Source organism: Hirundo rustica, chromosome 4 (assembly GCF_015227805.2).
Source record: "Hirundo rustica isolate bHirRus1 chromosome 4, bHirRus1.pri.v3, whole genome shotgun sequence".
NCBI lineage: Eukaryota > Metazoa > Chordata > Aves > Passeriformes > Hirundinidae > Hirundo > Hirundo rustica.
In genome coordinates, this window is record NC_053453.1 from 71,132,552 (window position 1) to 71,154,119 (window position 21,568).

Here is a 21,568-nt window from a genome sequence, read left to right on the forward strand (position 1 = left end):
TCCATAGCACCGTCCCTAGTTAGGGTGATCTGGGGGCGCAGCTTTGCTGAGGATCCTGAGGTGCAAAATGACGATGAAATTAGGGAAGTGCCAGAAATATGACAGGTGAGCCCCTGTAAAATTAGAATTTCACTGCCTGCTGGATTGAGGCCTGAACTCATGTATACCCTTCTAGGGATACAGTGATGTCTTTTTTGCAGCATACTGGAAAAAAAAAACAAACAAACCAACCCTCTGTTAACAATCTTCCAGAGTACAGCTTCCTTTCAGACACTAAGGCTGAAAGTGACACACAGGAGGCTGTGCAAGGAGAGGTTCAGGCTGGGTATCAGGAAAATGCTCTTCACCCAGAGGGTGGCTGGGCACTGGAACAGGCTCCACAGGGAAGTGCTCACAGCCCCAAGCCTGACAGAGCTCAAGGAGCATTTGGACAATGCTTTCAAGCACGTGGTGGGATTCTTGTTCTCTGCACAGCCAGGAGCAGGACTTCGATGATTCTTGTGGGTCCCTGCCAGCTCGGGATATTCTATGAGCCTTTGATGCTTAGGGTGTAGTTGATAGAAATAATTCTGCAGAGTCATTCATTCATCTCCAGTGCTAATTGTTCAATGTAAAAGAAAAAGTGGAAAAAGTTGGGGTTTAAATTAAATTTTGTTGTTAGCTGTGAGGAGCGATTAACAGAAGTCATGTTTGCTGAGATGTGGAATGAAGAGGAATAGTACTAGGATGAAGCAGAGGCTTCTTCTGCAGTTGTTCAGCTCCAGATGACGTGGTTTAGCAGTTCTGTGCTGTGCTAGGCTCACTCAGGGTGTTTGTGTTTACAGAGCTGGTGCTGAAGTGCTCAAAACCACGTGTGGGTTGTGACATTTAGGGACTTGCTGGATTAATAGTTGATGGTCTTAGTCCTTTCCAGCCTAAACATTTCTGGTGTCACTTTGTGGTCATTCTGAAATCAGAAGCAGCACTTGGAGCCAGTGAGATAACCTTTCCTCTGAAGCTCTGCTTGACCATCTCCTCCTGTCTCAGGCTGCTTCAGATTTGGGTTTTCTCTGAGACAAAGAATACTCTGCCCCACGATCTTAGTTCTTCCTATCTCCTTCCTCTACCATAACACAGCAGAAAAATTAGAAATAAAAGAGTCTGCCACTTGCTTACTGATCATGGAAAATGAATTTCTGTATTTTGCAACCTTAACATTATTTATCCTCTCCTCCAGTTTTATGGCCCCTTTCTTTCTTCCTTCTGTAAACCAAACAAATAAAATTACAAAAAAATCCTTTTCTCTGTTACATGGCTAGTTTGGCATGCAGCGCAGGTAGTGAGCTCATTCAAGAATGATATTTAAAAATGCCCCATAATCTGAGAGATAAGTAGCTCCGCTCCCTCAGTGCTGGGCTGACAACCAACTTAAATTTTAACACAATTCCCCTAATGGGAGCAAGTCCTACTTTGAATCCTTCCAAAGGGACTTCTTGATAAATAAGAGCTGATTCTGCTTGAAAAAAAGTGGTCTGCCTCTGCTGAGAGTGTAAATAATAATAAGCACATTCTAGGTTTAATGCTAATTTAATCCTATTGAGTGGCATTTCATTTAAAATTGATTCCAACTATTTAAATTCACATGTGTAATGATTTATTTATTACAACTCCAATTATTTTGATACATCCCAGTACATTAATCCCTTTTGAAAAGCAAAATAATAAATGTCACTAGCTGTTCTGCAGCAGATCTCAGGTCACCTGTGCTATAATTATTTATATTAAGGATGTTGTAAAAGAGCCTAATAAGAAACAGTTCTGTTGTCTCTAATACAGGATCAAAAAGAGTCTTTTAAGGTGGAGAGGAAAAAAGTTTATAGTAAGGGCAGATCCAAGATTCTTAATTTGAATAATTAAACCTATTTTGTATTTTCAAAAGCATTTCTAGGAAAAAGTGACTTTATGGCATGATTGTTACTTAAGTCAGCCCTATTGTTAGGATTAAAGTGCATTTGAATTTGTTCTTTTTATTCAGATGTTTTAGCATTCAAGGAGACAATTTCTTGCACAATGAACAGCAATTTTAACTATTGTTTTATCATCACTCTCTTGTTCTTTAGTGAGCTTTTGATGACATGGCTTTTAGCATTCATGGCATGTATGATTCCTAGTTTGAGACTTTTTTATTAACATTTTGATTTTAAGGTAGGTTTCAGTATGAGAAATAATTACTAACTGAATCTGATAAAGGATAAATAGTTTTTATAGCAATTGTAGCTGGAAACCAATTTGTCTAAAGTTTTCAGGAAAACTAGAGAATACAGATTTTTGTTCCTAAACTGAAGCTTGGTGGATTTCAGGTCTGAGTCTGGTTCTGGAGCATTGCACATCTCCACAAAAATTTTTTTTGTTTTGTTTTTCAGTGTGGGTTTTTTTTCTGAGCGTGGGAAAACAGAGATAACAGCAGGATGATTGGAACAGAAGTCGTCAAATCCCACAGAAGGATTCTGTTTCATGTGGCCTCAACCCTTATTCTGTGTCATTCCTAACCACAGCTTTTTGCTCATTGCACTGCAAGAGCAATCCAGAGCTGTCCCTTTTCTATGTGGTAACGAACTTAGACAACAAAATTACTTAAACTTGCAACTCGGAACAAAAATTCTGCCATACCTGTCAAACTATATTTGTAAATGATCTTGTTGACTCAAACCCAGCCTAAATCTAGAGACTGAAGATGGCAGCTGCTGAAGGTGTTCAGTAGTGCATTACAGGAAAAGGATTTTATTCAGGGTATCAATATATTACCTTCCAAATAGTGAAAGCCATTCAGTAAAATCCAGGCTTTCTAATAATTAATCCCACTGAAGGTAAATGGAAGCTTTGCCACCCATCAAGAGACATATTTATTTGAAAAATAGCTAATCTGTTTAACAGAAATTGAAACTATTTACTCCAAATTTACTACTCAGTAAAATATGTTTTATGTTTCATGAATATTGTGTGCTTTCTTAGTATTAGCCCAAGATTTTACAAGTGAAATTGATTTCTTTCTTCAGTTCTATTCATCCTGAGAAAATATGAATCCTGTCTTTTATGAAGCTGTCATAGTTCTTAAGAAATATTAGACCCTGGGGCCCACTACTCCATTTAAAACATTCTTCATGTTCCTACAATCTTTTTTTTTTTTTTTTAACAATCCTTTTGCTTGTTTGATGACTTTTACTCTTTCCCTTCTCATTTGGTGAAATTCAATATTATGTCCTTATTCTGATTTTTTTTTTCCCTTAAAATACACAACTTAATAGAACACAGTAAAAAGCAGAAGTTTAGTATTTTTATTTTTTTAAAGGGAACATAGCCACGTTTATCACATTGTGTGTGCTCTTAATTTTCCTCTTTTGTATTTTTTGTTTGATGCATCTTCTCTGAAAGATGTAGGGAATCCAGATGAAATGGAAAAGAACCCAAGCTATGTAAGGCTTGATTATCAAGTAATATTTACCTCCCTGGGGAAGCTGAGAAATACAAACTGGGATTTAAAAAAAAAAAATGCACAAAGGCACTTATCTTTTTCTTACATATTCTCAAAATTCTGGTTATGCTGTTTGCAGAGCTGATGAAGTAATGTTTAAATGCTAATTAATTAATTAATTAGCTCCTTTTTTTTTTTTTTTTCTTCAGTCCACTCTTTTCCTGGCTCATTGGCTCAGGATTGTGCTTGTAGCCAGGTTTGCTATGGCTAGATCCTTCTCCTCTGAGAGCAGGAAGAAAGGGAGCAGAGCTGTGTTCTCAAGGGAATATTGGTGGGGGGAAAACAAGTCTCACTCAGAGAGGTTTCTCAAGATGCTCTGGCTGATGAAGTAACTAATGTAGCTCAGAGTAAAGGCTGATCTGGAGTCTGAGGTGTCAGTGGTGTGGGTTTTCTTAGCAAATCTTTTCTCTTTGATTTTAGTTTTGAGCAGTTCATACCAAAATGCAGATGAGATTCCTGTCACCTGTTATCTTAAAGTTAAGTGCTCATTTTCAGCTAATTGTCTAGACACCCTCTATCATCAAGGAAGAAATAGAGGCACTTCAGGAGTGATTAATCCCATCCTAAAATAGATGTCTAAGCTGGGATGAATTGGAAGTAGCTGTCTTCCTCCACCAAACAGCAGGAGAGCAGTGACAAGTGGTTAGACAAAGAGGAGCTGAAGACAGCTGAGATGGTGCCTCTCCTCTCTCTCTCAGTGGTTCCACTGATTTAGGATAAGAGCTACATTTTCCAGTATTTGTGGGATAGTTTAACCATGTGCAATAGATGCTGGTATCAAACCCACCAGATCCAAGGTGCTTAAGGCAGAATTTAATGTACCCAGTGCCACTGCTCCTGTGCAGCCTGGGCTTTGCTGGGGTCTGTCAAGTGGTAGCTGAGAAAACAAAAGCTGGTGCATAAAGCATTGCTCATATTCCAGGTCGGGATCAGCCTAGAAATCAGCACCCACCCACAGGGAAAGCTCCACTTGGTTGTTCCTCTATGCAAACAATGTCACAGTGACACTTCAAAGCTGGTCTCACGTTCTCATTTGTTTCCTGAAACATAAATATTCTAGCTGAAAAACAAATTAAGTACGACTCAAAAGTAACCGGAATGGAAAGCGTTTCAAGCTGGCAGAAATATTAAGACAAGTTTATTACCATGTAAATGGTTTTCTCAATAAAATTCAGAATTAGTAGCCATTAGAACATTAATGAAAATTGAATCTTTCCTCAATAGAGTAATTAGTAACACTTTTACACTTTTACAGTCGGAATCCTGTGCAGTAATCTTTATTCCCGTGTATTTTTTCATGTATTTTCATGAAATAAGAGCATTTAACATAAAATTTAGCAAAAAATGTTTCTATTTCGAGGTGTACTTTTTAACAGAAACAAAACCAACCGAAGGCAGTTATTAAACTTTCATTTGCTTCGCCAGAAAAAGGTTCTGCTGAATGTTTTTCATAATTGGACAATAATGTTTTTCAGATGATAGTGAACTGAGAAAGTGAGACAAAACAGCCATTTCTTTGATATAGGATGCCACCTCTATGAAAATCTGTTTTAAAGGCATTTAAAGGTTTTTAAGCCTGCTCTGATTATGGGCTGAGAACAGGGGAAAATAACACTGGCAGGTTCCCATTGAGGTCTGCCCCATCTGTGAAATATTTTCCCTGGATTTTGGTAGCAATGTAAGTATCCCAGTGGAAAAAAAAATTACTGAATGTCTGTGAAGAATTTTGGTTCTTGAACTACTCATTGGTTTCTTTTTTCCTGTTCCTTTTATTACTCTGCTTCCAGGAAAGGAATACCTGAGGAATGGAGTTTCTACTAGTTTCTTATCAGAGCTTTATCTTATTGCTATTTAAAAGAATTACACTCATTATGCTTACATTTTACTGATGCCATCTTAACATAAGAACTGCAAATCCTTAAAATCCCCTGCTCTGTAGGCACAGAAGTCTGTGCTGCAAGACTGCATTTCCTGGCTTGTTGTGTGTTATAGTGGAAACAGACCAGTCAGTTAAATGCATAATTGCATGATTACGGTGCACAGTGCAGCATCTTTTCTCATCTAGTTGTTCCTTCAGCTGTACAAAACAAGGTGCCGTAGATGTTTCAAAACCAGAAGATTCTTCTGTTTTACTTTCATTGGGGCACAACTTTCGTTAGAATTCTGATACTAGTTGTTCTTTAATTAAGGCGGTTTCTTTCTTTTACCCAACTGTGACTATAAAGACATACACATCATGGGTTATCTTTTTCATCCTTTTAATATTAATGATGATGATATAAAAAAAAACCTTGTTGCAATTGCTTTTCCATTTATTATCACGATGGATTCTTACAAAGGAATTCGACAAGCAGGTTTCGGGAGCTCTTGATGGAGTTGAGAGAACGGCCTATGCACGTCACCGTGCACGCATGAACACAAGTGATGAACACAAACCACACGACGGAGTGATGAACAAAAATCACCCCCGCACACACACACAGGGAAAACAAGGCACTGGTAAGACTGTACAGGTAATAAACCACCGAGAGGGTGTCGATACATTAAAAACTTCTAGTGCCAGCAGCCACCTCAACGCCCTAAAGCTGTGCACGGTTTTGGGGTTCCCTGCTCACCAGCCCCTCCGTGTCCCTCTTTCCATACGTGTTGGAGCCCACGTTTGTGGGCGGATAGACGGCCCCCATGCTGCTGCCGGAGCGCACCAGGAAGTCGGCCAAGCGCTGCGTCACGCACGTGGCCGTGTTGCATTTCCTCTTCTCCAGCTGGTGGCTGCCAAGGTGGGACAAAGAGAGCCGAGATTAAAGGAAAGGATGAGCAATCGAGTGCGCCACTCCTCACAGTCATTTGAGCTCTGCTAGCGTGGGAGTTCTTTTAACGCGTGCACAAATACAGGAGCGATGGAATCTTCCCACCGCCTACTTTGTGCCTGAAAAAAAAAAATTCCTTGTGCTGGGTGCTTATTATCAGTTTTAATGATGGGGGTTATTCAGATGCAGAGACCTGAACAGTCATACGTCGTTTTTATTGATACCCTGCGCAGCAGTTTATGACATCTAGAAAACCTGTAATGATAGTATAGGTAAGACACTAAGTGAAAACAATGACTAAATGTTTAACTTTCAGCCCCGCTTCTAGCTCTATTTAGAGCTCTTGCTGATAGCATGAGCATTACTAACAGAATGATGATCACTAGCATTTATTTAGTCCTCGTGTTTCCACAGAATCATATCCCGCTCTCACTGAAGGGAGTGGTAATATTCCAGTCCACACCAAGTCTTTTAAATCCTAAGACTCTCTCTCCCACCTGCAACACATATCATGAGGTAGCAGGCTTTGCCAGCTTCAGTACCACTTAGAATAATGGTCTTTGGCTCTGTCTCTCTAGCACTTAGCTCTGACTAAACAGGGGTTTCATCTACTGAAAAACTGCCACATCATTTTTGAAACACCAGCAGCTTGAAAGTTCTGTTGTGGTGAGAGAGAATCCTTTGCTGAATGATATTTTAAAGAGTGTCCAAGGCAGAATCCATCTCTAAAAGAAAAATATTTTATGATATGAGCCAATAAACCATTTACAGAACTCCATGTAAAACTTATGTAGCATGAGGGTTTTTTTAAATCACAATGAAATGGTTAGCTTGAGAGAGCTTGGGTTTTCGAATTTGTTTCTTAGACTGCTGTGTTGTTCCTTCAGACAGAAATACTTGCTTGCTGAGATTGCCTACTGGGTTATTGCTTATTTTCTTGGACTTCCTCATGCTGATACGGCATGAGTTAGACACCAGTTTGTGGCTAAAATTTACTCCGAAGAGCAAAACTATCCCAGTTTTAAAATCTGAGCAGTTACCAATATGTTCCTTTGCTTACTGATTATTAAATCTACCATCTAAAACGTCATATAACCTTTTGAAGCTATTTTCATTGATCTAAGAATCTGAGTGGAATAGCAGCTGTGAAATACAATGTCTGTATTTTACTAGTTCTTCATTAGTAGATAGGTAGCAGTTTTAAAGCAATTAATATTTTAAATGTCTAATTGCATTGAAAGAAAATGGGTGGATAGGGCTTGGTACAACCTCTCACTGACTTTCATGTGAATTTCTATTGGTTTGAAGTCCTTAACACACGAGGCTCAGACAGCAACGGGTTCTCACAGAGATTCTGCTTTGCTTGTAGAGGCAGAATTCTCTTTTCCACCAAAGCTACAAAATCAGGCCCTGACACCCCAAGTTTACAGGAAGCTGCTGGGTTTCTACCTCATCTCTGGCAGAACCTAAAATCCCTTCTAGCTGTGTGGTCAGTAGCCTTTGAGTGGATATATGCTGCCAAGAGACAATTCACCCAGTGAGACATGGTTCTAGGCCCCAGAAAAGCAGAAAAGGCACACCACACTCAGAAAGGTGATGCCTTGTGTTGGAGTATTTATTACAGTTATTTTTGGTGGGGGGGGTTGTATTTTTTTTTTTTAAGTGATAGCTGTAAAATTGTGAGAACTTCGTCTCTGTTATAAAAGTACTTTGGGAGGTACAGAAATTGTCATGTAATAGTATTTTTAAAATATATGTTCAAAGAGAGAGAATAAGGCAGCTATTTATATACATGTGTATTTACTGAATTCATCTATAACATAATTATCGTTGAAAGAAATTCACTCAAAAGTCTGACAAAACTACGTGAATTTGAAGGTCTCTTCCAACCTTGATGATTCTGTGAAAAGTAGAATAGTTCAGTGCTGCCCATCTTTTAGTATAAATTGAAAATAAATCTTGGAATGTTTTTTATTCGTTAAAAAGTTGCCTGAACTTGAATTTATGAATCTATAAAGGAGAATGTATTTCAGACAAGTGAAATTCTATCAGAACCAATTTCTTCTTTTCCTTCTTCCCGTGATTAAATTATTATTTAATTCTGTGATTTAAAAATTGCTTAATTACTGAATGCATTTATACTACAAAATAATTCCATTCTAGCAGAGCAGTAGCATTATTAAGAAGGGTATGTTTTCTTCTTTTTTTCCCCCTTCAGGCTTGGAAATCTGACAGATTTTTTAAACAGGAAGGCACGTGCAAAATACACCTTTCTTCTCAAGGTAATGTAGTATTTGCAGCCTTTGTAACTTATGAAAGTGTTACAATTGTAAAGTGATTAAATGATTTGCAACTTTGTCCCTGGATTTCACTTTCTACCCTGAATGCTTTGATCTTTATGTTACAGAAAAACTGATCGTTATGCTTACAAAAATCTCTATTTAGTAGAAGGATATTTTAATATCTTTTTTTGAGGAAAAAAAAAAACAGGAGAAGTGAAGTCTCTCAAGCAGCAGGATATCACTGGAACAAAGTTTGCCTAATGATTCAATCTGATATGGCTGGAAGAAACAAGGGAAAATCAATACCTTTTTGTCTTTGCTGCTGGCTCTTCTGGCATTTCCTCACTAAGTCCTGAGAGTGTATTCTGTGACATTACAGGCAACATCCATCCTTGTCTCTTGGAAGTATCATCAGATAGATCATCAGCCACAGACAGTAATCTTAGAACAACAATAACATTGTGAGCTTGAATAACTCTATTTTTGTATTATTTGAGACATGAAAGCAAAAGCAACTCATGCAATAATCGGAACATCTTTTTTTTCCCCCCTAAAAAGAAATAAACATGATTATTTGTTGCTCACCTCTCGATAGGTGTAGCTTCCAAACAGCTCAGAGTGGCAGAAAGTGCAATGAAGAAAACTGACAGCTTTAGGTTGCACATCTGGAAAGAACAATGATTCAGAACTGAAAGCTAACTCTATCAGCATATCCTATCCCTGATGCCCATTCTGTCCTGAGTTGAGAGCAGCTAGCCTTTTTCACAGGCTAGAGCGAGAAAAATTATCCCCCTCAAGTTTAGTGACACAATTCAGTGTCAGAAATACAGCTCTCGGCTGTAAATGCTCATTTTCCAACCAGTAGTTTCAACCCTACCCCTTATCTCTGCTTTGCATTTCCCGACATATCCCAGTCTCAAATTCTGGTCCCCGGTGCAGTTTACTTTAAAGTTGTCTTTGCCTTTTCCTGAAAAATGCTCTTGACCGATAATCGGGGATATTGTGCTTTTCTGAAGCACATCTGTTGCACTGCAGGCAAAGGAAGGAAAAAGGAGAATTACTTACCTTCTGGTGGTCAGGGATCTAACTGGAGAAGCCAAGCAAGCCCTCTTGGTTAGCAAGAAGCGTTCACGCAACAATTCCACGCTCGCATCTAGCTCTGGAGTATCCTTTCCCCTCTTCCTCTCTGGCAAGTCATACGGCTCTTATATATCCCTGACACCTTTCCCAGCTCTGACATCAGGCAGCACAGAGAGACTGTCGTTAATCCCAATCCCCGCAGACACGAAGGGCCCCAGAGAGGAGCAGAGGCAGCGGGGTCATTATTGCTCTAGTGCATCAGGAAATATTCACCTGGTGGATGCAGAGTGCCCCCGTCGAGGTGCTGCAACAGCATGCACATCAGAAATTCAGCCTCAGTTTTGCAGCTCTGATAAGCTGCTGAGGTAATGTTCCCCGTGGGTGTTTTCGAGGGCTAAATAAGGTAACAAAAGTTACAGAGGAAGCCAGAGCAAATGAAGAGCCAGGCCACTGGTAATTGAAATACAAGCAAATGTATTTTAGAAAAGATGAAAAAGTTAAAGTTGTGGAGGCTTGCCGTAGAATCTAGATCAGAAAGAAAAGGTGTCTGAAGGGATAAAAGCTGTATGACGAATAAGAGAAGGGTGAAAGTTATTTAAATTGACAGAGTTCTCATTCAGGGTTGCACGGTAGAAATCATGTACATTTTTCAGTCAAGTCTAAATGTGAATGAAAATTCTGTCACTATGAATGTAAAATCTCATATTTTACTAATACAGGTGGATTTGTCATGTGTGAAAATTGAGTCAATTAACTTTTCAGAAGGCAAAGTCTAGGATTAAAAAGCCAGGAAATGTCAAAATGAAACTACCTGTACAAATTTATTTCTCCAGTATGCATTGAGTATGGTTCAGGGAAAAATGTACAGCTTTTAATAGATTAAATCCAGTGTTAATGAAATACCTACTTGCAGATTTCCAAGGATACAGATTGGAACTATTTACATCTGATTTCAGTGGAAATCAAGCAAATAACATTTTTTCCCCCCCTCTGTCTCCTTAGTTTCTGCCAGGTACCCCATTGCCTTTGGGAAACAGATCTTTTAATTATTTATAAAGGTCAAAGTTTGGGCACCAAAGCTGAGCAAAAGCTCTCTGCAATAAGAATTTACCATGTGCACCTTTTCTATCCCCAAGAATATGAATTAGTTCAGAAGTGCCTCAGCACCAAGTCCATTGCCTTAGCTGGAAACCCCCTTCTTTGTTGGTTTAGTCTGTAGTACCAGATTTTCCTTGCAATGGCTCAAGTTCCAGCGTTGGCTCCCTTTAGGCATCTGTGCTACTTGAGGTGAATACAGAAGGAATATTTAGCTGGGGTAGTAGCTTCTTAACTTGATTACAACAGTCTGCAAATAAGACTCTAGAAAGTGACAGAATGTTTTGTTGATTGTTGTAGATGCTGCTTTGGGTTGTTGGGGGTTTTTTGGTGTCTGTGTGTGTGTTGTGGTTATTATTATTATTATTATTATTTTTTTTTTTTTTTTTTTTTTTTTTTTTTTTTAAGGGGTGCTACTGCTGGATATTTTTCTCTCTGTTTTTCATATGATCATATACTTCTTTTCACCAGGTTCCTGTTATTCCCTCTCTGGATGGACATTCCCAGTGTAAGAGAAGTAAGTACAGTATTTTATCTTCACCGTGACAGTAAGTTCCCTGCAACATCTGAAACAATCTTATCCCTCCAAGGACTCCCTGTAGAGTTTGACTATGTTGAAATAACCTTCTGTTGTTACTTTGACTGTGGCCATTTCATTCCTCTGAAATGAAGGCAGGAACACGCCCATTTTACAGAGATAGCATTGTGCTGAAAAAGAAATATACAGATACCCTGGCTGGGGATTGACATCAGCCAATCTTCACTGCTTGGATTTTGAACTTGAAAATGCCTCAGTGTGTTTTTTTCCTGGGTGGCAGGAGATCCATGTGCCACTGACACTCAGCAGTGGTCTTTGTTGCTCAGCCCGTGCGAGAGATATTGCTTCAAATCCTGAAAAGCAACGGATAGATCAGTTTGTGTTTAAGATGTTAAAAGACTGAACTTAACACTCAGAATCTCTTCTGTTTTAAGGCATCTGAGTGAGTGGTTTCTGTATCAAACTGGAACCAAACTATGGGTCGAGAGAAATAAAATTAAATACCAATTTTCAAATAAATACCGATCCCAAATTCTAATTGCAGCTGTCCTGCAGTTAGACTGGGGGGGAGCCACTAATGCTTTGAGAGAAGAGGAGAAAGGCTGCTTCTTGAGTGTATTGTGGAAATTAAAGCAGGCTCATGATGTCCCAGGAGCATTGCCAGCCTCCCGGGCAGCACGGCATCTTGGCAGCGCCAGCAAGAAGTCTATCCAGCAATTAGTCACATGTAAAGTTAACAAAATTAAGGTTTTGCAGCTCCTGTTCCAAGTTGTCTTAAGCAGGAGCAGTGTTTTCCTACACAAACAGGGATGGAATATTAAATTGTGGAATCTCTGCTTGACAGCAGAACAATTCATAACTCAATTTTCAAGATGCTGGCACTAAATACTTTGCAGCTCGTGCCATTCAGTGGTGGTTGGAGCACTGTTTTTACCACTGACAAAGTTCCTTAACCTTGATCTTAGAGAAAACTCTTTATTCCTGGGCATGACAACTGTTATCAGCCTAAGGAAAAAGAAAATCAAGTTTTCATCAAAGAGATCTGTGACCAATTCTGTTCTGAGTAGTTAAGTGGCAATTTTAGATATTTATACTGGTGTTTAAGTCTTCATGCAAAGATTTGCCTAAAGAATTGTGCCTATAAAGAGGGTTAGGTGACACCAGAGCTGAGGTTTAAAAACAATCCAGAAGACGTGTTTTCCCAGTTCCTGGATTCTTTCTGGAAACTGCCTGCACAATGTGTGGAGCTGCAAAACGCTGACCATGCTGTGCACTGGGATGTGCTGGCAGCAGAGGAACAGGAACCAGCCTTATCTCAAGTGTCCTCTTCTTTCAAGTCCTGGGGAGTGGGACTGGTATCTCCAAACGTGGGGGGAATGGAGGGACCACTCTAGTGCCTGTTTCTAAGGCAGAAGTCTAAACCAGCTTAGATGATCTGCGCCTGTTTCTCCTGTTTGCCTGCAAAAGGAGCCTTGGGTGACTTGCTCAGGTGCAGATGTTTACACTGCTGGTGTCTAAATGCAAATTAAATTAATTCTTCAACTCTCCTGTGCTCAGTGCCTGAGATTAAGGGTTGTCTCCCTCTTTCTCACACTTACCTTTTTCTTAGGCTGCCCTTGGCACCTGTTGGGCAGCTGGCTCCCACTTTTGGCGGCTACTTTTCAACGTCTGAGTTCTACAATTGCTTAATAATGTTAATTAGACACGTTAAGACTCTTGGTGATGGAGGTGTCTCTGCCATTTGAGAGTGTCAGAGCCACATTACCTGGTGCAGGTGCTTCCCCAGCTGCTGTGCAGCTGTGTGAGGCAGATGTCTCCAGTAAATTACACTGTTGCTCAGTTACCAGGAGCTAGGAGTGTGTGAATAACCCGTGGATTAGTTGGCCTGTTGTGTCAAAAATGGGAAAAGGAGAGCTTTAGTCATTAACTTGCAATGGGCTAATTTCAATTTTTTTTTTTTTTTTAATAAACCAGCAATCAGAGCAGCAGCGGCATTTAACATTCCTCAGGGTAAACATTCCCAGTAATGACACAGAGTGGTGCATGTGTCACAGCTTGTGGCTGCTACACGAGTTGAGCTCCACGTTTAATGCCATTGTTTTGTGTCTATAGGAATTTTAGTAGCCTTGTGTTACCTTTAAATTAAGCTGCAAACCAAAAGTAAAGCAGAAAAAGGTTTCATTGATAGTAGCAGCACCTCTGAAAAAACCCCCAAGTACCTATATGGCCAAATCTGAAATTAGAGGAGAAAATTAGGTTTTCTGCTGTCAATTCATACCTTAAAATATCCAGGATTGACATTCATGAACCTGGCTATCAGGACTTGTCACTTCAGAAAATTACGATTAAGAACCTTGATTGTTCCCTAAATTTTTACATTTGGGTGGCAAAGTCTAACAATTTTGGCTTTAATGCTTCCTTCTCAGTGATTCTTGTTTGGTGCTATGTTGTTGAATACCACAATGTTTGTACTTTCTGGTGTGTGTGGAGCTGTAATTTTCTACTGTTAGCACTTAAGCTCTGTGTAGCTGCTTTGCTCAAATAGTGTTTTATCAAATATGCTTTTGCTAGCCCAGCCTTTTTTGTTACCCCTGTTGCACGTGGGACATTTCAGTGCTGACAAAAATACAAAGAGCTGCTCCTGTTGATCCCAAAACTGATGTTGAACCTGAGGAAGAAATATGTAAGAAGCAGCTGAGAGGTAAGAGGTGGAAAGTTAATAATTTCTGCCCCAGTGTAAAAAAAAAAAAAAAAGGATGATTCAGAAATAAACAGTGTCCATCCATGGAACTGATGAGCAAATGAAAATAAGTAATATGGGCAGTCAACAGTATTTTAAACCAACTTTTATGACGTATTTTGTTACTCAGCTCATGCCACTGAGGGAATAATGATGTAGCCTGAAAGGAGTATTGCTAATGATTGCTCTGAGAATGAGCTCAGCAGCTTGTGCTGAATCAGTGCCTGTAGCTGGGAATCCCTCAAGCAGGAGAAATAAACTCCGTGTTTTTGGTCAGAAAAGTCAGAACTGAGAGCCCAGTGGTTGGTGAGTTATAGTTCCTAGTGCCATCCCTACTTACAGTTTATAGAGTTTTACTTGCATCCAACAATTTATCTTTGAATACAACCGAAGGTTTAACTTCTTGAATTTGTTTTCCCCTGCCTCTCCTGCAACCTGTTTCCAGAAGTTAAAAGCAAAAGCAGGACTCCCTTTTGGTTACCAAAGCCACTCTCAAGGGCTGTCAACAGTGCTAATGGTAAATATGAGTATGGAATAGAAATACTGTTCTTCCTTTCTGTAAATTAAGTCATCCATTACTTCCTGCTATGGTAAATCTCTTCAGTCACTTTCTATAGCAATAAATGTACAAAAAGGTATTCAGGTATCAAAGATATTGCTGGAATGTATAACTGGCACTACTACAGTAGAATAGGGGGTTCTGTAACATGTTGTATTCATGTGTACCTCAAAGCAGAACAAAAACCTTGCTAAAAGGAAGGGCAGGGTGACAATATTGAATTAAAGAATTTCAGAATGGCCTGGGTTGGAAGAGATGTTAAATATCATCCAGTTCCAACTCCCTGCCCTGGGCAGAGACACATTCCACTGTCCCAGAGCCCCATCCAACCTGACCTTGGACACTTTCAGGGATGGGACATTGACATTCTCTGGGCAATCTCTGTCAGGGCCTCACCACCCTCACAGAGAAGAATTTCTTCCTTACATCCCACCTAAATCTACTCTCTGTCAGTGTGAAACCATTCCCCCATGTCCTGTCATTCCATACTTTTGTAAATAGTCTCTCTCCATCTTTCTTGTTGGCTCCTTCATGTACTGGAAGGCCTCAATGAGGCCACTCCTAAGCTATTGAATGACAGACTGAAGTCTCCCTAAATGCTCCAGTTATGGAAAAAAAAAAATAGAGGAATTAGGCATGTGTGGAAGTGCTGTTTCTGATTTAGTGAGTGTAACTGTGAGAACTCTCCACCCCTTCTTCCCCAAACCAGCATCTTTTATGAAGAGCACAGACATCTGTGGAAGATACAGTGGGACCAGGAACCACCCTCCATGTCCCCCAGACTTACTCCACTGCAGGTGAATCGTGGGGAAATACAAAGGAATTAAATCAGTCACCTCTTAGAGAAACTGCTGTTTTTCAAGAGAATTCTACACAGATTCATGTCAGCCCTTCCTACCTGATGCATAAGTTTTAACTAAGTTTTCTTTTAAACTACCCCGCTTTTAAAAAATCAGATTTTTCTTTTTTTCCCCTGCAAACTGCTGCAAGGGAATGACAATCTGGCTTTGTCTTGAAACACTCTGAGTCTTTCAGATTATGCTGTCTTGACAGCTCTGCTATTAATAGTGGCATTTTCCCTGCTGTTTAAAAAGGAGACTTGTGCTGAGCTGAGAATCAGTCATGTTCCCGATGATTTTTCACTGAGGGTGGATGCAGTCTGCGAGCTTACGTAGGAGAATTTACGTTGACAATACCATGAAACATTAATTCACTTTATTTGTGGCATGTCATCACACAGAGCTGTAAATAAGATAGCCCTTCTTCAAAAAAGAAGCGCGGTGGGGCCGAATTTACGGTATGCTTGAATCATTGTACGTGTGAGTGCAAGGCCTGACCTTTTCATCCTACTTGGAGATGAGAAAACACTTTGATAAGCACAAGGAACATGAGTAAGTGCATGAAACGCTCTTTCTACTATAAGAAGTCATTAAAAATCCATTAGAAGTTCAGCATGTGCATCTGACAACATTTAGCGGATTTTTGGTCTGTTTTGGCGGTGTCTTTTACACCAAATATTGCTGTTTCCTTCCATTTAGCAGCAAATCCACCTTCGGCTGTGCTCATCCTTGATAACAGAATTCAGGAACGGTGTGCAAAAGTCAGTACTTAAATGTGAGCTCTCACAAATAATTTAGGAGCTACAAGTGGCATGGCTAGTCTAAGAAAGGTGGTTTTTTCACTAAATAGTTATTGAGCCAAACACCCAGTTGAGAGCAGGGCATTATTGTGAGGGGGGAAAATGAGGTTCTGGAACTTTTCAGTCACTAACATATTGAAATAATTTCATATTAACACATATTGTGCCAATGAATGATAAAATTTCAGCGGGAAAAAGTTGAAAAGTCACCTTATGAAAGCATTTGATTCTGAAAAGAGCCTTGTGCAGAGCAGCAGAGAGGCACAGACTTCAGGACGAGTATCTTTAAAATCCGTAGGTGTTGAACTGTATATTTCGAAGAGGTATCTTGAATCCTGGTTTTGATTTCAGAGTATTTTCTGTTACACAAATTACTATCTGTATAGGTAGTCTTTTTTTATTATGATTATTTTTCTTGGTTTGCAGGATTCCTACACATTTCCACGTTTCTGGCTAGTGACCGTGATCCCAGTGACTGTAGGCTTGATTTTGTTGGTTTTCACAGAGTTCACATGGGCTGCAAATGGTTCTTTTCGTTTTAAAGAGCTCTCACATTCTCACCTCCTTATTGGAATTGTGCTCATGCTTAGTGGTATTGTATTTAAAAATGAGCAAGGTTGGCAATGTCATATAAAATTTCACGTCAACAGAACATTTCTTACCACTTCATGTAAATGCGGGGTTAACACATTATTAATCTATTTTTTTAGGATGTTGTCATAGGCAGGCAATAATCTTCACGGCGTTATGGATCACTACAGCCCACTGCTTTAAGTCAAATATCATCCTGCTGCCTTTCATAATACTCGTAACAATTTGCAGAAGTTAGAAAAGCCACTGTTGAAACAACCATGGAAGGTATCACCGTAGAAGTGAGGTATTTTTTATTAGAAACTCTTTAAGACCACCCTGTTATCTGAAGTCAGCACTTTAATTTTCACTGCCGAAAGAGGATGTATTATTTTACACAACTTTAACCTTTCTGAGAAAGAGTATCTATTTCAGGGGATCCTATGAAAGTTTCCAATGTTTTAAAAATGAGATGTTTGTAGCTAGAAAGCCATGCTCACAGGTGCCTGCCTAGTTATGTGCCTGATTCCCAAAAGATCCTGGATCTTCCCCTCGGATATTTCACACTTTTTAGGACAGAGCTGAGTGAAGTGTTCCTAGAAAGGCCAGGAGTATCACCTTTAACCATCCAGCCTGATGATATCTCTGCACACAAAGCACATTATCGCACACCAAAAACCTTGCGGACTTGATGGATAGTGAAAGTGAAATGCTCTCAGGTTACATAAACCACTGATTGATGAATCACAGGTAATGTCATTTTTTTCAGAGGAAAAGGCTCCAGAGAGACTTTGAAGCTTTGAACTGCCAGTCAACCTGCAGTACATTAGTTCCTTTAACTTTTCTCAATGTTCCTGAGACAATTTGCCTCGTTAGTGGATAGCTGACGACCTGATCACACAACAAATCCCTTTGGACTTTAACTAGGAAGTACTGCCCAAAAGTATAAAATCAGCTTTTCAACATTCTGAAGAGCTGTTTTGACAATTGAAACGTTTATGTTTTCTGACATTTAAACCCAGAAGTTTGTGCAACAGAATGTCTTCCAGACTTGCAGCAAATTTTATGGGGAATAAAGAATTTTATGCCTTCAAAAAATTCATAAATTCTAGCAAGGCTAGAAGGCATGAATATGCTCTGCCAAAACAAAGGCAAAGCCCCCAAATCCACTCAATTGCAAATCAATGTGCTTAGACTGCTTTCTTAAGGGAGAAACTGTTATGACAGTGTCACTGGTTTAAATAAATAACTACTTATGAAACCAGACAGGAATAATGTTTTGCACCTATGCAGTATTATCTCCAAGGTATGGATCTGAATGCTTTCTAGAAAATTCTGTTTATTGTTCTTGTGTTAAGTGGTAAAAATTGAGGCAATCATGAGTTGAAAGGGGTGAGCAGAGCCAATGGCAGAGGTGAGGACAGAAGGCAGATCTGAATTTTTATTTTGCCTGTAGCTGACACAAACTCCATTGAGGTGACAGGACATCTTAGTGGATGGTCAAAATAAATCCGAATTCAGACTCAAAATGGGCAGAAAGTTTTGTGCCTATCTGTGTTTCTGCACATACAGAGGTAAATATCACCTTGCTTTTTTTATTAAATGCAGATGGAAGTTTTTCTACTTGGTTTGAGTAGATCCAGGTCTTACCTCTTAGTCTCTTCATTAAAATGAGACCTTGTGGCTCCCCTTGATTACCTTAGTTTGGTATAAATGCTGCTTATATAAATGCACTTTTGATTAATGGAAAATCAGTTAAATTATTATATCTTTCTTTATTTTGCATCCTTTTCTTTCTTTTGAGAAAGTGGGTTCCCAAAATATCTTGATCAGGTGGTTTTGTTTGTTTGTTTGTTTGTTTGTTGTAATGCAGATGCTAGAACCCCTATGAGCAGGTAAAAGGAGTGGAAAATATTGTGAAAGCGTCTTTGTTGTGAGGTTCCTATGCTCAGTTCTGCCGGTCTGTTCAAAGGTTGAAGTCTGCAGTGAAGCTTTTGGAGTGTGTACCCAGGTCAGGACACAACCCTGAGGAGCAAATCTGTGTTGTCCTTGTAGGAAATTCTCCCTGTTAACCTCCTTTTGACTGGGAGGTGCATGGCTATTCAATTGTCACAGCTCTGCACCAGATCTCAGCAGGTACTTCTGAGAAATAAAATGGTTTTAAGCATTGCCCTGAATCCAGCTCTGAACTGATGGGGGAAATGATGATGAACCCACTCTGTGTCATGGTATCCTTACCCAGATTGCCGTGGCTCATCCTATGGGATGTGCAACCCATGGATGCTGTAGTTCTGTGGAGATATAATTCAAATTCCCAGCTTCTCATGGATTACAGCTGCAGTGCTGGGAAAGAGCTACTCGGTCCTTTGTGGTTTCAAGATGAAGTGTTGTGTTTAGAGTGAGGGCAGAAATGTCATCTGTGGTTTTGGTAGTTAAATCATCCTGACATATAACATTTAGACTGGGACCAATAATTGTACTCTGCATTTTTCACTGAGAACTTTTACTGATTTCCGTAAGATCGCTGTTTATCCATTTGAATTTCCTGTGAGTTTGCACAGACAGCTGCAATTGACCTTAGGCTGGGAGATGCTGGCTGACAGGATTTTTGTTCCTTGGCTAAGATGAGTCGATTTAGAATGACATAAAGAGAGTTAATCAGGACAGGTGGCAGCCGACCTGATCTTTATCTGTCTAAAAATTAATTATCCAGACTAAGCTAAGCTCTTCCCAAAGCAAAGGGGAAAAAAGAAGCACCTTCAGAGAAGTTCTTCCTCCCACTTCTTTTAGGCAGCTGTCTTAAACTGGGAGAAATTACTCTCTGGAAATATCTGACTCTATTGCCTGTTGTGATGAGGATCCTCAACACAACTCCTTGCTAAGAATAGATTGTACCTGATTCTGTACAAATACTTGATGTTCTCAAGGTGTATTCCTTATAATGAAGCATTTGAATGATTAGAGCTACCCCACAAACAAAACCTCTCCAGGAAAAAATACTTATGGTCTCTCAGTTCCTCAAACAGAAGGTTGATAATGCAGGAATTGATGAACTTAATGAGAATATGGCCTTTAGCAGAAATTCCCTGGAGAAGAAGGGAATTCTGTGTGCTCTGATGTCAAAGACTCTCTATAATGCTTTATTACCCATGAATTAATCACAAGAACAATGCTGAATTCCCTATGTATTAAATTTTATATAAATTTACTGAATATTAAACTGTGCATTTGTGAGCATATGATAACTTCACATATCTACTCTCTTCTTGGAGAAATATTTAATTTGTACCTGTCACCAATTATAAATCACTTAAACTGCCCCGTAAAGTGACCCCTGGGTTAATTTTTCTGCTATGGAGATAAGTATTCAAAGGAAATTTTTAACTGCCTACTACAAGGTGGTGTTTATTTGACTGGGAATTTTGATTTCCATTTTTTGTAATTCCTTTTTTGGGTCTGAATCTTCAACCTTACTTACCTTGAGCTAAAATTATTATTAAAAAAATACTGTTACAGAGACTACAGAAATACACAGTCCTGTATGTGATGTTACTATTTTTTTTTTTTTTAATGTCAGTAGAGTTTATTTAATGATCTTTTAAAATAATTTATTAGACTCCAGGACAATGGTTTTTATTTCTCCATTTATCTTATTTCAGTGGGTAGTATCCTCACAGCTTGGACCGTAGGTTTTTGTCTTATTACCTTGTCAGAGGATTTTTAAATTTCCTAAAAGTGGCAGTGGGTAAGCCAAGAAAATATAAAATGGAAGAAAACTGTGGAAATATCTTAGGATGAAATAAGAATTGACCTCAGATTTTTGTTATGGGATCAAAGGTGGAAGCTTACTTCCTATTTCTTGTTAAGATGTGTAAGCCAAATCCCAGTACAGGCAGACATCAGGTGTGATTTGGAGACCATCAGGAAAACAGAAAGCAGTGCTATAGCTCTTACAAAATGTGTTTTTTCTGAGGAAATATGAGGCTTTTCACATATTAGAAGCATGTAATTTTACTTCTCTTTTACTTGAGTAATTTCTCTTTTACTTGAGAGTTTTTCCCGTGTGTGAGAACTGAGAAGATACCAGAAATTCAGAAATTCAGGCTTTCATGGATCCCAATCCCACCCTCACCACGGATTTTACACACAGCATTTAGGATTTTGGTGACATTAGCAGCTCTTCCTGGGAGGGGGACAAACACAAGTGTCTACAAGAGATTTAAGGTCACAAATGAAACCTCTCTCAGCACCAAGACTTGAAGGTGTGTCTACTGATTCTTAGCTGTGATGTCTAATGGACTTAGTTGAAGTCAAATTATCTCTTCCTGTCACGTTAACTAGAACTATTTATGCTTTGTCAAATTGCTCTCTGATTTTGTAACATCCAATAATCATGATCTCATTCCTCTCTTCCCTTCTGACCCTGTGTCACCCTTTCCTAGAAATCCACCCAGCCTGTAAATTTACACACTTACCTGTACCCCTAGAGTTCCTTTCTTGCTTCTGGGTGCTCTCTGGATGTCTTCAGTGGACAGGAGCATCAGCACTTCGTGCTCAGAGATCTGACACAGATTTTTTTTGCAGGGAAGAGAAAGAGATGGGCTTAATTTTCTTTCTAGGAGCTCAGTCCATGTCTGTCACATCTGACACTCTAAAATGCACAGCTTGAAACGGTTTGGCCAAAGCACAAGTTTGGCCCCACACTTGGTTAATTTTCAACAATGTAGACTTAAAGTCAAAGTTCAAG

General features: G+C 39.3%; 2 protein-coding genes across 8 annotated transcripts in view; one reads left to right on the top strand and one right to left on the bottom strand.

The window, feature by feature from the left end:
- LOC120752212 (solute carrier organic anion transporter family member 1A2-like) overlaps positions 1 to 21,568 on the top strand; it is a 51,366-nt gene that overhangs the window by 11,715 nt on the left and 18,083 nt on the right. For 4 of the 6 annotated variants that reach the window (XM_040062969.2, XM_040062968.2, XM_040062967.2 and 1 more), the window contains 2 exons: positions 8,537 to 8,600; positions 11,247 to 11,292. In XM_040062969.2, coding sequence (XP_039918903.1) covers positions 11,269 to 11,292 — 24 coding nt within the window. In that variant the 5' untranslated portion in view covers positions 8,537 to 8,600; positions 11,247 to 11,268. Of the gene's footprint in view, positions 1 to 8,536; positions 8,601 to 11,076; positions 11,126 to 11,246; positions 11,293 to 15,941; positions 16,004 to 21,568 lie in introns of those variants that run through there. The other 2 variants (XM_058420376.1, XM_040062973.2) reach the window with 2 other exon arrangements.
- Positions 5,862 to 9,770, bottom strand: IAPP (islet amyloid polypeptide). Of its 2 annotated transcripts, none has more exons than XM_040062977.1 (4): positions 9,666 to 9,770; positions 9,186 to 9,265; positions 8,907 to 9,041; positions 5,862 to 6,280 (listed from the first exon to the last, which is right to left on the bottom strand). In XM_040062977.1, exons 2-4 carry the CDS (start codon positions 9,263 to 9,265, stop codon positions 6,091 to 6,093), a joined length of 405 nt encoding a protein of 134 aa, XP_039918911.1. In that variant the 5' UTR covers positions 9,666 to 9,770; the 3' UTR covers positions 5,862 to 6,090. The 2 variants fall into 2 exon arrangements, with proteins under 2 accessions (XP_039918911.1, XP_039918910.1); XM_040062976.1 differs by having other exon boundaries at positions 8,907 to 9,077.

What these genes read in the sequence shown, in the direction of transcription:
- IAPP (XM_040062976.1), bottom strand. Translation starts at nt 9,265, where the DNA reads ATGTGCAACCTAAAGCTGTCAGTTTTCTTCATTGCACTTTCTGCCACT. An exon ending in GAAGCTACACCTATCGAGAG is followed by an intron (nt 9,078 to 9,185) that starts GTGAGCAACAAA and finishes ATACAAAAATAG; the next exon opens with AGTTATTCAAGCTCACAATG. An exon ending in CCAGCAGCAAAGACAAAAAG is followed by an intron (nt 6,281 to 8,906) that starts GTATTGATTTTC and finishes CCACCTTGGCAG; the next exon opens with CCACCAGCTGGAGAAGAGGA.